The sequence below is a fragment of the Sinohyriopsis cumingii genome, chromosome 3 (genome assembly GCF_028554795.1).
Source record: "Sinohyriopsis cumingii isolate HCF-2022 chromosome 3, ASM2855479v2, whole genome shotgun sequence".
NCBI classification, from domain to species: domain Eukaryota; kingdom Metazoa; phylum Mollusca; class Bivalvia; order Unionida; family Unionidae; genus Sinohyriopsis; species Sinohyriopsis cumingii.
The window spans coordinates 67,609,227-67,622,515 of NC_142963.1; the positions used below are offsets into that span (position 1 = coordinate 67,609,227).

Genomic DNA, 13,289 nt, shown 5'->3' on the forward strand with positions numbered 1-13,289 from the left:
CTACTGGTCATGAATCAGAAGAGCTATTCGAGAGTCAGTTGTCCCTCTATCTTTTAGCACAAGTTTGTCATCACTACTCCACCTGAACTACTTTTAGGATTGCTATGAAATTCAACACATTTATTATCTCGTGGTCTACATGGTCGTAAATGAAAATGATGAGACTCTTATCTTAATCACTGTATTTAAAATCATCTTTAAACTGTCCATCTGGTTGAGTATACAAATTTAGATGATACAAGGCAGAGATGGACAGTGATAACTATAAATAGTGTGCCTCATAATAAGTCAATTTTAAAACACCTATTTTTATGCAGACTACTGGCAATTTCATTAGTCCCATAACGAAACTAGGAAGCACAAATGTGATGCCACTTCAAAGAAAGATTATACAGATATTTCCTTTAATAAAGATGTGTGTATTCACAAAAAGAATTTTGTTGCAATAAATAGTAATTCAGCTGCATGCATTAAAAGATGAATCAAATAAAAACAAACATACCATCTTCAGTTAAACTTTATTTTAGAAACAAACCACAATGGCATGCCTGCTACACAATGACGAGTAAGACTACCATACAATCTATTCACGACTTGGGTTTATAAATCAAAAAGAATCTAAGGCCTAAATAAAAAAAATGTTTCCAGTTTCAAGCTACAACGGATTATGATGGTCAGTCAGAATATGATCATCTTTTCCTCCATCTGCCAAGAGTACATTTGGTTGACCTAATTTTCTTCCTTTGAGAAAAGATCATGTCAGTATTAATCGTAATAATATATTGTACAATAGGTAAACATTCTCTAATTAGTTGTTTGCATTTATCTGATGTTACCTGCTGTAAATTTTAAACTGACCACAATTGGTAAATAGCATGTACATGTAACCATTACTTAATCATGCTTTGTAGATGAAGTCCAGTAGACCTGTAAAAACATTTGCCTCAATAACAAGCATCTTAATTACTGTTCACAAAAGTCTTAAATTTCAAAATTATTTGAAATAATTTTTTTGTAATTTTTATGATCAGTTAATTGCTAGGGTTAGTGCGAAACTGGAACCAAAGTTATTTTCTTTTAGGCCTCATAATATCCAATTATTTTTTCCTGTTACAGGTTATATTATACTTACATTGTAAGAAAATTGAACTGAATCCTCAGAATTCAATATACATGCATAACATGTGCATAAGTTGATCCACTGACTTTATCAGCTAGATGAAATTCATTTGTATAACAGAACCAGCAAAAGGATTCGTATTCAAACTGGTCTACATACTTACTAGAAGAGAAAAATTGAGGTTCCCTTGTATATCAGGTGCTTTGACCATAGTCCAGTAAGTCAACCCCCCAAATCTGTGTAGATACTGAAGGATGGACTATATGTGGGCATAATGTCACCTCTTCATTAAAATGCAATTTCATTGATTGAAAATCATGTGTACAGTTTAAACACTTGCAGGTAATTGTTAACCACCATATCATGTGCAAAACGGCCACAGGACATGATACTAGTAACAAAAATAGGATTGGATCTGGAAAAAGTATGATAATATTGCCAAAGAACCCTTCAACCTACAGCAACTTGATAGCCACGTGAAATAAGGTAAGTGTATAAAATGTACACCAATGTGTGCATATGTCTGCAAATATATGCACATTGTAATGAATACGAGAGATCAGCCCCAAAAACAAAAGTCATATCATGGCAGTTGAAGGACTAATTTATCAGCCTACTTTGACCACTGCAAAACAGTGCATTGGTTATTGGTTTCAACACATTAAAAAAATGCTACTCATTGCACGTTTACATGGATTGTCAGCATGAACAACTAAATTTTCACTGAACTTACTTTCAGAAGTCTAATGCCTGTCAGTTTCCCACTGCTCACAACTATGCAGAGGCCAACTCCCTTCATCAAAAATGAATCTCAAGTTTAACAATTCCTTAAAAATAGTTTCTTTCACATATCAAAGAAGTCGATATATAACAAGTTTCAAAGGGACAAACAATCAGTTTTAAGCTCCACCTGTTTAACATTTTAAGTGTAAAGTAGCTGAATTGGTTTCCAAAGAAACGGTTTATTTCTGTTGATGCACTTTGTGCCAGTCGTTTATTCAAAAATATATTCCCAAGTGTTGAAAATATGAAATGTGCATGTCTTGCCTAAATAATGAACGGCAAACTATTGGGAATAGATGCCACTGTTTATTTATTTATAAAACAATGCATAGATCTCCAGTTTTGTACCAAAAAAAAATAGCCTGAAAAAAACAAGCATCCAACTTACAAAAAAAAAAAAGCGATTCATATATAGTTATACATTTCAGAGATTTCTCGTACTAAACAAGAACTTGAGCATTCAGATCCATGATTCTGTTCCATCTTAATGTAGGATAAAATATGATGTTATTTATTGTGCATACAGACATGTATCAATTTCTTTGTTTGCTTCTTTGTTTCTTTTTCCTTTTAAAAGGCACTGCATTGGTTCTTGTTATTCTTGTTTCAGTTACAAACTGGACACCAACCCCAAAGAAAATAAAATGTTTACTCCATGTAGAAACAATTGTCAAGTTAGTTCCATATCGATTCTCCCAAGAATTTCCACATTTCTGTCTCAAGCTAAAATGTTCCTTTTTAGATTTACTTCAATTAATTATAAATCTTGGAATCTTTGTGGACTTTGTCCAGTAGGTACTACATCAATACAGTACTGCATCATTGTCTGACATGAGACTTTTCATATTGTTACTTCAAAGCTTATGTCTCTTTCCAGATATAAATCCTAAGCAGATTAATTCAACCAGTGATCAGGTCCTTCTTAAGTCCAAGATAAAGTGCCTGCTTTAATTCTTCAGGCCACAACTTTTTATGATCTGAAATAAAGAAAAGTAGTTAATAACAACAGGAAGTTGTATATTATAAATGGCCATGGGTGGGTATTTATCAAAGTGTAAATTTAACCCAATCACTGATAAAGTTCACGAAGTCCAATACTTTATATCAGTTTGAGTGATTAGGCAAAATCTCCACTTAAGTAAATGCCATATTGTCAAATCTATGGATTCCATATAAATAAAAAAACAATAAGAAGCCCAAGTGGTTCTGACCTCACTCACCTTGATAACGTTAACTTACAGATAACAATTCCACAAACAAGCTTGTGTACTATGGTAAAAACACATTTTATTGAAACTCTCTCCCATATTTTATATTGTATTGATTTTACTATATCCTCAAAAATTTCTTTCTGAAGATAAATGCACAATATAGTTTCTTGCTCACAAATGAAGTTTATCATGATCTGCATGATACAAAGCCATTTACCAAATTTTATAGAAATTTGTGAGAATTTCTTTCTTTCCCAGTATAGTATGTTTCTTCAAGAAAACTTGCCTGATTACATTAAAGTCGGGAGATAAATAAATTCCACTATCTCGAGAATCCAGCTCTCTTGGTCTTTACCATCTTTATACCACATTGATGAAGGGAAGAAACTCTTGTCCATTACAAGCCCTTGCAAATGCAAGATGGTTACCTATCAACTTTTGCCCATTTAAGCTGCACAACACATCAATGAAGGTACACACATTTGCTGGGATGTGAGGACTTATTTTAATACTATCAGGCAATTTTTTTGTGGAAACATAATTTAGTAAATAATGTGCTTTCTGTCAAATACTATCCTCAATCATATTTGCATTAGGAGATTAGGTAATACAAAGAGGAAAGGCACGAGCATCCAACCTCAACCAGGTAAGAATGACTGGATTCCCTATATGAAGGATAAAACACTCCTAGCATGAGGACAGCAAGTTAGACAGGAGGCAGAGACTGCCAGAAATATGATCTGGATCATGAGCTTTTGCTGAGAACCAGAGCATTCCCAGACCAGAACACGTAGTGTGATTTCATAACCTTAGTTTTAAGGCAGTAAGTGCCACTGAACTGTCCAAAATGATCGAAACTACTCTAAGTTCATCATTCCAGAAATAATCTTTAGTTTGGGCTTCTGAGAAATTCTTGCCATAAGCCACAGACTGTCTTGCCACACGGATGCAGAAATTGTTTTATCAGCTGTGATGATAACATGATCTCAATGACCATAAAAGGGCTCGAGTGAATAGGCCATTTGCAAAAAATGTCTTGCTGAAATTAACCTCCATTGAAAATTTGTGTGCTTGATAATCCGAAAGCAATTTTGCTTCCAATTCACTTATTAAACCACATTCCTGCTGCTACCGAAAATTATACTGGGGCCGAAACTGCAGCTGTTGGACAGTGTCTGACCTTCTCTTCTTTGGCCTCATGTTCATCTCTCTGTTACAGTTGAGACTAACATGGCCTAAACACACGATTGCAGATTCATTTCTCTTTATGGAAAGCCTGATAAACATTGCCCTTTCTGTTTTTATTTTCCTTGGCACAACTATGTACTTGCTGAGCTGGCCGAGTTTGCAATGGAGATTAGAAACAGCCAGGAATAAAACCATAGAGAGTTTGGCTAGTGAATTCTCCACTGCCCCTTTTTCAAGCAGAGAGCACATCTACAAAATACCTACCTTCTCCAAATCAAATGAAAAGTATCATGGAAGGAGAAAACAAAAGGGAAGGAGAGTGGGATAATTCATATCCAAAGCCTCTCTGAAACAACTTGGATTGCCCATTTATTTTGAAGCAAAAGGTAAAATGGAAAGATGACTGTTCTCTATTCGCTTTATGAAAACAATACAAGCCTGCCAAAACTGAACCTATAGGCAGGCTGTTATTATGCAGCTTCGGTGGCAAGTCACTTGCAGTTGTTTAGATGCTAAACCTTGTTCATATTCTCTTGTTAATCTTTGTTCATTAGCCACTGAATGATGCAAAGCCCTGGCAATAACCTTGACAATACATGCCATGGACTCAAACATATGATCACTCACTAATTCCTAATTTGTCAACAAGGCAGATAATCACCAATGACACTAGATGAAGCATAGAAAAAGTTTCTACCATATACTGCAATAACTTTGTGATAGAGTGGAAAACCTGCCAATAGCATCAGATTAAACTAACTGAATAAGGTTGTCTTCACACTCACTTGGAGAGCTCTCCTCATCAGGCATATCTTCCAATCCACATAACACAGACAAAGCAATACCATCATCCCAAAGTATGCCATAATATCTATCCACAGGATTAGCCACGAACAATGGGCCTGTTCGCTGAACTGGTGACTGAGCAAGTAACATGGCTTGGCTTGCTGATATGGATGGTTGAAAGGGTGGCCAGAAAGTAGGGGTGAGTATTGCCAGGAAAATATGTATTGCAATATACTGCAATATGGCATGTCTGTATTGCAATACGTATTGGTCATTGATAGCATTTATGACTGGAATGTTGATATTGTATATTTTGTACTGAAATAATGAGCAATTTCCTTGCATTTAATAAAATATGAAGAAGAAAATGAAACCATCTTGCTTTTAATTCAACCAAAACACCCAACTGTAATAATCACATCACTTGTTTAGAAAATAAAAAATATATCAACATGTGAAAACTTATACAAGAAACAAAATACTGGAAAAGTGTTGTACAATTATTTTGCCTGATTAGAAAGTCTTCAAATCAAAATGATCTAACGATTCATTTCTTGTAGTACAAAACATGACAAGGGATAAACACAAGAAAAACAACACATGATCACAAATTATCACATTGATAAATATCCTACTTTGATTAGAAAAATGAATAATATAGTAAATTCAGTATATCAGTGATTCCCAACCTTTCTTGGTTGGAACCTGAGAGACTAATTAACACCGATGCCATGTTTAAAAATCCTTTGTTTGATACAACACTGTACGGCCGCAAATCGTGAATAATGAAACTAGCAATGGCACGAGTGATAGCTGTGGATCTTGGTGATGAAGATTTGTATTTAGTCTGTGCACCTAGCATAACAGCAATCTTTGGTTGTTGATCTGAAACAATACATACACTTTTAATGGAATGTTTGACTGTTGCATTAGCGGTTGTGTCACTCTGTTGCACAGTACTTATGGAAAATAATGATCGATGGTGACGCCGTAAATGAGTCGAGAGTTTCGTCGTACCGCCTGCGTGCTTGATTTCAGTTTTGCACACATTACACACAGCGACAGTTTTGTCAATTGTATTAGTGCCAAACTCCCTTTTTAGTGAAAAATTATTCCAAACAGAACTCTTTGCTCTTGGGTTCTTCACTAGCTCATACACAGAAGCTGCCATTTTGGTAACTACGTTAAGACTAATAAAAGACATTGGTGTGCTCAAAGCTAGTTATGGACTGGCTAATGATGGTGAAGAAAATAAAACCGGTATACTGGTATTACTAAACTTGTATCACGATATACCGTTTCAGGCATTTTGTATTGCAATTTACTGGTAAATTGGTATATCGTTACACCCTTACCAGAAAGCATTCTGGAATAGTGGCTGGATGGTAGGCTTTCAGGCAGCTAGATGACATGCAGTGAAACATTAATTTGATGAATCACCATCAGACTCCACATTATAACATTACACATATCTGGCATGTGACAAGTGTCACCAATGCAGTCAAAACAAATTACAGAGGACTGGATGGGCTAGCGTACAGTATTGATGGCTGGCAAAATATAACATCAGTGCAATATCTCATGAACCAATCTTTACAGGCCCAAAGACCAAGCTCAATCACATTGGGATGGCTGATACCCAAGTGGCATCACATAATAGGAGGACCCTTTTCCAACAACTCCAAACCTCCAGTGGAGATGTGTGATCAATAGAGCAGCAAATATCAGCAAATGCATCATCATTTGCCGATTGCCTGCACAAGTCGCTGCATACATACCTTGCCCCGCATCTGAGAGGGTTTGGCACTGGCAACTCTGAAGCATTGTTCATGTAATTCAAGCTGTTCATCTAATTCAAACTGGCTAGACTAACAGTTGCAGACATTGTACACATCACCTTTAATAGGGGAATCTGATTTTGGAGGAACCATGTTGTTTCAGGTGAAGGCGCAAGATTTACAGTGTGATAATTTTAATACTGTCACTATTTCAATATGCTCATGAGAGTCACAAATACAGATTTTGACTTTTGTCAGCATTCTTACCATAGTTGGATTTTTTGTTGTGTTTTTGTTGGTTAACTGCACTTTAATAAATTATTGGCCATATCATGCAGAACATGGGAACTAAATGCCTTTTCCAAGGACATACCAAAGTAGTCAACCTGCAGCAAACCATGATATATGTATTGCTTTTTTTATTTTCGGACTCGTATCTTCACAGAAGGTTATTTGATAAATGATTCCTACACTGAATATGCATTCACTAGTACAAAGTAGTGTAATCATTAGAACTCAATCATCAGTCTCCTTAAGTTAAACATCTATCAACATAATGCAATGCACTTAACAGAAAACTGGTTGAAGTCACAACCAGGAACCTGACAAGAAATACTGCACTGTGTGAATATGTCTTTCATATCTAAGTGGGCTATCTGATTACATTTCCTCATTGGCATAAAAATGCAGCTAGAGTGAACCTGTCATTAAGAACCAAAGATGAGTTGATGGGATGCAATTTGTGCAACTGGAAGACAAACTAATGTAACCATACCTCTTCATATATGGTCCATGCCATGGTAGCCATAAGTGTGCGTCGTAAAGCTCTGGGCACAATTCCTCTCCAAAACCCAGCAAGACCATCTTCCTATAAGAATAAGTGAACATCAAAATACAAGATCAAAGCATAATACATACAGACATGTATCACTGCAACGACTATTACTGCTACAAACTATCTTCAAAACCAACTGCTGCTTAAGATGCAGTTAACAATCTCTACCATCTGTTCCTACCTGAAAAAAATTCCATTAATGAACTAGGAATGGTAAATCATCCCGTACTGGAATGGAATTGTGTGAATATAAAACTACAGCATGCACAAATGTTGTCACAGGACATGAATTCAACTGGGATGCTTCCACTTAGGAGTAACCCTAACAAAATTTTGAACATGACCTGTGCCAGCAAACCTTCCATCTTGGACTGACTAGACAAGTTAAGAAGTCTTGAGATGAACACCCTATGTAGCTATGGCTATCCATTTAGGAGAATGTTGATTGTACAGCTATGGTGTGTTTTATTCAAGGACTTCTTGAAGTTTTCAATGAGTGTTTTTCTTATGAAAATTAACTTGTGTGTGTATTAATTTGTTGATCACTACATAAATAGGTACATGACAAAGTAAGTTACTGCCTCCTGATGCTAACCTGATAAACATACTGAATGGCTTTCTTGATGCGTCCAAACTTTTTTGGATACAGTTGCATGTGCGTCTTGATGACATCAGCAGGTTGAGTGATGAGGGAAGCAAAGATCCCCGCAGCCACACCACAGGTGAAATGCAATGCCCGAGGATAATGGGTCTCCACAGCCAAGTCTGCAAGACAATTAAAACTTTTACAAAGACATGGGTGCAAAAGGAAATTGTATCACATACCCAATCATGCAAAAGGATTCAATGTATACATGTGAATAACATCCATAAATAAAGTTTCTGTTGTCCCAAATTTTATGTATGTGTTTAAATTTAGCAATGATTAGCAGAGTCGAGTGTCATTGAGAAACAAAAATATTCTGAACATGATGGAGAACCTCTTGTTAAGAGTTACTTGCTTGAATACCTTCAGTGAAAAGTGTTAGTTTTGCACACAAATTAACTGGGACATTTGTGATGAGTCTAAACCTGCTGCTGCTGGCGTGTTAGATGCTAATGTCTTCCCATGTTATGTGTGTGACTGGAACAATTCATCTCCAAGAATTGCTGGAAAAGGAGATGTAACTTCTACAAATTTGGACTTATAATGAGACAAACTGTTTAAAGGGTACATGTACATGTAAAAGATCATTCACCTGCCAAATGGTATTCAATTATATGTTAACGTTACTCAGCTATGCTTCTTACAAGTATGATTGGAAACAGAAAAGGTAATTACTGTAAGTATCCTCGATCTCTAGGACAGGTCCTATTAATGAAATATTACAAAAGCAATTAAAGACATAGATTTTTATCATGCAGTCTCTCCAGTCAAATTTACTTTTCAATCCTAAAATTGTACACTGGTCAATTTTATTCCAAATTATTTCAAGATGTAAGATGCAAAATCTCGCAACCCTAACCTTTTCTAGTGATCTCCTTCAACTGACTGTAGAACATGTAGTACAATCCAGAAAAAGGCACATCCCTGAGCAGTGTTGGTGATAAACCACTGTACAATCCTGAAATACAAACAATATTTATTAATCTTTTAGCTCATCTGTGTCAAGGGGATATACAACCAGGTGAGCTTATGGTATGAACCAATGTCGGTCATGCATCAACCATCTGTCAAACAATTTCTGTATTCAACTTCCGTACAAAAACGTCTGGACCGATTGCAACCAAACTGAACAAAAAGTATTTTGGCATTAAGGTCTACAAAGTCTATACAAATGATACTGATCATCTATCAAATACTGCTACAAGTAAACTTTAAACAAATTCTTCTCAAAAGCACTCATGAGACTTGTCCAAATTTGACAGAAACAATAAATTTTGTTCAAATAAAACCAATCTGAAATCAAATATGGCAGCCATTGCTAAAAGCAGAAGGAAAAAAATAAAGCCACTTCTCAAGAATAGGTTAATTAAACACAAACAAACCTGAAATGAAGTATCTACACAGGCACTGACCTTGTAGTTGGAATGGACTGAAGTATCTACACAGGCATTGACCTTGTAGTTAGAATGGACTGAAGTATTTACACAGGCACTAACCTTGTAGTTAGAATGGATTAAAGTATCTACATGGGCACTAACCTTGTAGTTACAATGGATTGAAGAATCCACACAAGCACTGACTCTGTAGTAAGAATGGACTGAAATATCTACAAAGGCACTGACCTTGTAGTTAGAAAGGACCAAAGTATCTACACAGGCACTGATCTTGTAGTTAGAATGGACTGAAGTATCTACACAGGCACTTACTTTGTAGTTAGAATGGATTGAAGGGCATAGAAAAAAAGAATGGTAGAAGATATACTTGGAGATATAGACTTTGCCAAGGTGTCTCACTAAAATAATGCAGTACCCTTTATCTGCTATTGTTCCTATGAGGTAAATGTGTGAATCGAATAGAAACCAAATATAACAATTGTGTAATTCAGGTTTTCCAGGATTATAACACCCAAATTATTTGGCTAATGAATTATGGAGTGAAGAATGAACTCTGTGATTCAGCAGAACACATCCGAGGAGCCTCAAGTGAACTGTTGTTGTTGTTTTTTGTTGTAGGGTTTAACGCCATTTTTCAGCACACGATAGGTGATACATGGCGGCCAGTATTAATGGTGGAGGAAGAACCCAGGAAAAACCCAGGAAAGATCCACCGACCCACGAGAAGCTACTGGCAAGCTTTCTCACATACCCACATTGGCTGAATCTCATGTGAACTGAACACCACATGAAAACTTCCATTTGCCCACTCAACAGCAAATCTTAAGCCTAAAATTTAGTATCCATAAGTAGATTTTTTTTCATCATACTAAACATTTTACAACCACTCTAACCTCCCCCCGCCTCAAAAAACAAAGCAACGGATTGGAACAATTTGGAAGACTGACTTGTGAGGACATGACAAAATTTTCATCATATCATGGAGATCTGTCACCCATGCAATGTAATGTAATCAGGTAATGTATTTGATGGGGGAAAAAAGTTTGCTTTGCTTCAAGGCAAAATTAAGCCATTTAAAATGCTCTTGAATTTTAATTAAGGGGATTTTACATTTTTAGTGGGGTTTGGTTTGGTCTTATACAGCAAAGCAACACAAGTAGGTGATTTTGTGCCAAGGCAACAGGAGTAAAGCACCATGCCTGAGGTGACCCAGCCTGGTCCAATTGTAGATTCAAACCCACACCCTTCTCTTCCGAAGTATGGTATGCAAAACACTGAGCCCCTTGGAGGGGGGTGGGGGGTGAAGGGGGGTAGAGAGAGAAGATTTGTGTGAACAATACTATTTGCATGTTTCAACGAATGTTTTTAAAAATCTTCTAATGCATAATTTTAAAAAACCATACATTTCATTATCTTCATTATCAGTAGCTATGATGATACACTAGAACTATGGCACTATGTCATTAGAACTGCATCACTTAAATGAAGAATGTCCTTTAGCACTTGCTTACATAATTGGATTGAGCTTTCTTAAGATTAATATATATTACAGACTGCCTTGCATTCAATGCCAAATCAAATGAGTATGATTACCACATGCATGCTGACTTTAGATGTGATTTTATTAAATTCAGCAGGAATTTATGCAATCACATGTCCTTGGGAAAGCACTCAGATAGGTGTCATCAGTCTCAAATGTAAGCCATATACAAAGTTGGTCAAAGTAGGTGATACAGAACTGAAAATATTGTCCTGAAACCAGTTTTGACCATAATCTTGACTGTTGGACTCCAAAAATAATACACATCTTTCTTATCTAAATTTTTCTTTCAGTCTGTGACTTTTACCTTTAATGCTAACTAAAAGTTAACTTGTATAAATGAAAAGGGAAAAATTGCAAAAAGTGAGAACACTACTGGTATTACATTCAACAAAGGAAAAAGAAAGCCGATAGGTGTAATATTCATAAAGAGAGGGTTATTTCCAGTGTATCATCAGCTCAGAATATATAAAGAAACAAAATATAGATACAGAATATCTGAATAATGTCAAGGACAATACCATATCCATTATAATATGCAGAAGACACTTTTAAAGAATCTTACCTTTGATTCCTTCTGTTTTAAATATTATGATGAATCCTCTTCCCATATTCTTGTACTTGAATTGTCCACTCTGTCAAAACATGAAAATATTGTAAAATAACAATTATTAATGCTGCATCTCAAACATACAATAATCTATAATACCATATAAAGGGAAGCATTTCCACAACAACCCACATTGTATACTGTGTAACATTTTGAAGTATTTCATTTTTGTCTACAGAATTCATAGGCTATGAAAAATGCAAAACTAATAATTTCATCTTCAACCTTGGATCAATAGCACTAACTAGTGATGTACGAGTAAAACACAAAATTATAGCAACATATGCTCAAAACAAGTACCAAAATGACATCTAGGATTTTCTCAATCTCTCCTTCTTTGTCCTTGGAGATTAGTAATTAAATGAACTATAGTCAAACCTATTTTAGAGGTCACCTTTATTGAATGATCGCCTGATTTCAAAGGCCATTTCAATTTCCCCAGTGGAATTTCCTCCATAAAAGTCATGTGTTACCAAGTCATTTGCTTTTGGCAATCAATGGCAAGGTGTATCCTAACAAAATAATGGTTTCTTTCTGTGTTTCACAGTCACTCAAGCACAAGAATATCAACCACGCAAATTAATTATTTTTCCAAAAAGGCTTGACGTAGGTAAAAATATGTGAATTGACATGCAGGGTTCATTTTAGGCTGTGTACTTGCACCAACACCTCTTATTTGTCATCTCAGTTGCAGTAAAGCCCATTCCACCATGGCACCCATACACAGTAGTCCCCCTCTTACAAGGCCACCCCTACTGCAGCAGGGAAGTGGCCTTATAATGAGGGTGGTCTTTCTATTTTGGGATGACAAATATGAATAGTAAGTTCACAAGTACATTTAATTCTAAAACATTTAATATTTTCATTAAAATATCACATGCATGTTGTGAAATAAATGAAAAACAAACTGTTTCATCCTTTTCAAAAGAATGTTATGAATAACCATTGATATAGTTTTAAAACTTTAAAACTGTTTTTATAATTTTGTCAGAGATCACATCATTAGTCACTCTGTTGGTAACAGTCTAAAAAACAAACCAGTCTCATCACAATTAAAAATATCCTTGCTGTCATATCCCCTGCATATATCGTTTAGTCTTTTGTTCCAATCTTCGACAATTTCATTATTAACATCAGCTGATTCTTCACTAAGGACAGAACACTTAATACTGTGTCGCACTTGAAAACTGTGCAACCATCCGTTACTTGCGGTAAAGTCGTCATATCTCAATTCTGCTGACAAAATTGTTGCTTTTTCTTGGCATTCAAATCAGGATACAAACATCTCATGGCTCAAACAATCTTCCTCACTTTGTCCATTTCACCTTCCCATTTATGCAGAATTGTTTCCTTATCTTTCACGATATTGTTTATCTGAGTCTTTCCGATATTAGCTTT

General features: G+C 35.7%; 1 protein-coding gene across 1 annotated transcript in view; it reads right to left on the minus strand.

The window, feature by feature from the left end:
* Window positions 1-506: 506 nt before the first annotated feature.
* The window catches only part of LOC149803031 (mitochondrial glycine transporter B-like), a 34,452-nt gene continuing 21,669 nt past the window's right edge, over window positions 507-13,289 (minus strand). Inside the window, exons 6-10 of the mRNA XM_089952588.1 lie at window positions 11,847-11,916; window positions 9,207-9,305; window positions 8,297-8,466; window positions 7,642-7,734; window positions 507-2,880 (exon numbers count right to left, since the gene is read on the minus strand). Of these exons, the coding sequence (XP_089808714.1) occupies window positions 2,851-2,880; window positions 7,642-7,734; window positions 8,297-8,466; window positions 9,207-9,305; window positions 11,847-11,916 (462 nt within the window). The 3' untranslated portion in view covers window positions 507-2,850. The remainder of the gene's footprint in view (window positions 2,881-7,641; window positions 7,735-8,296; window positions 8,467-9,206; window positions 9,306-11,846; window positions 11,917-13,289) is intronic.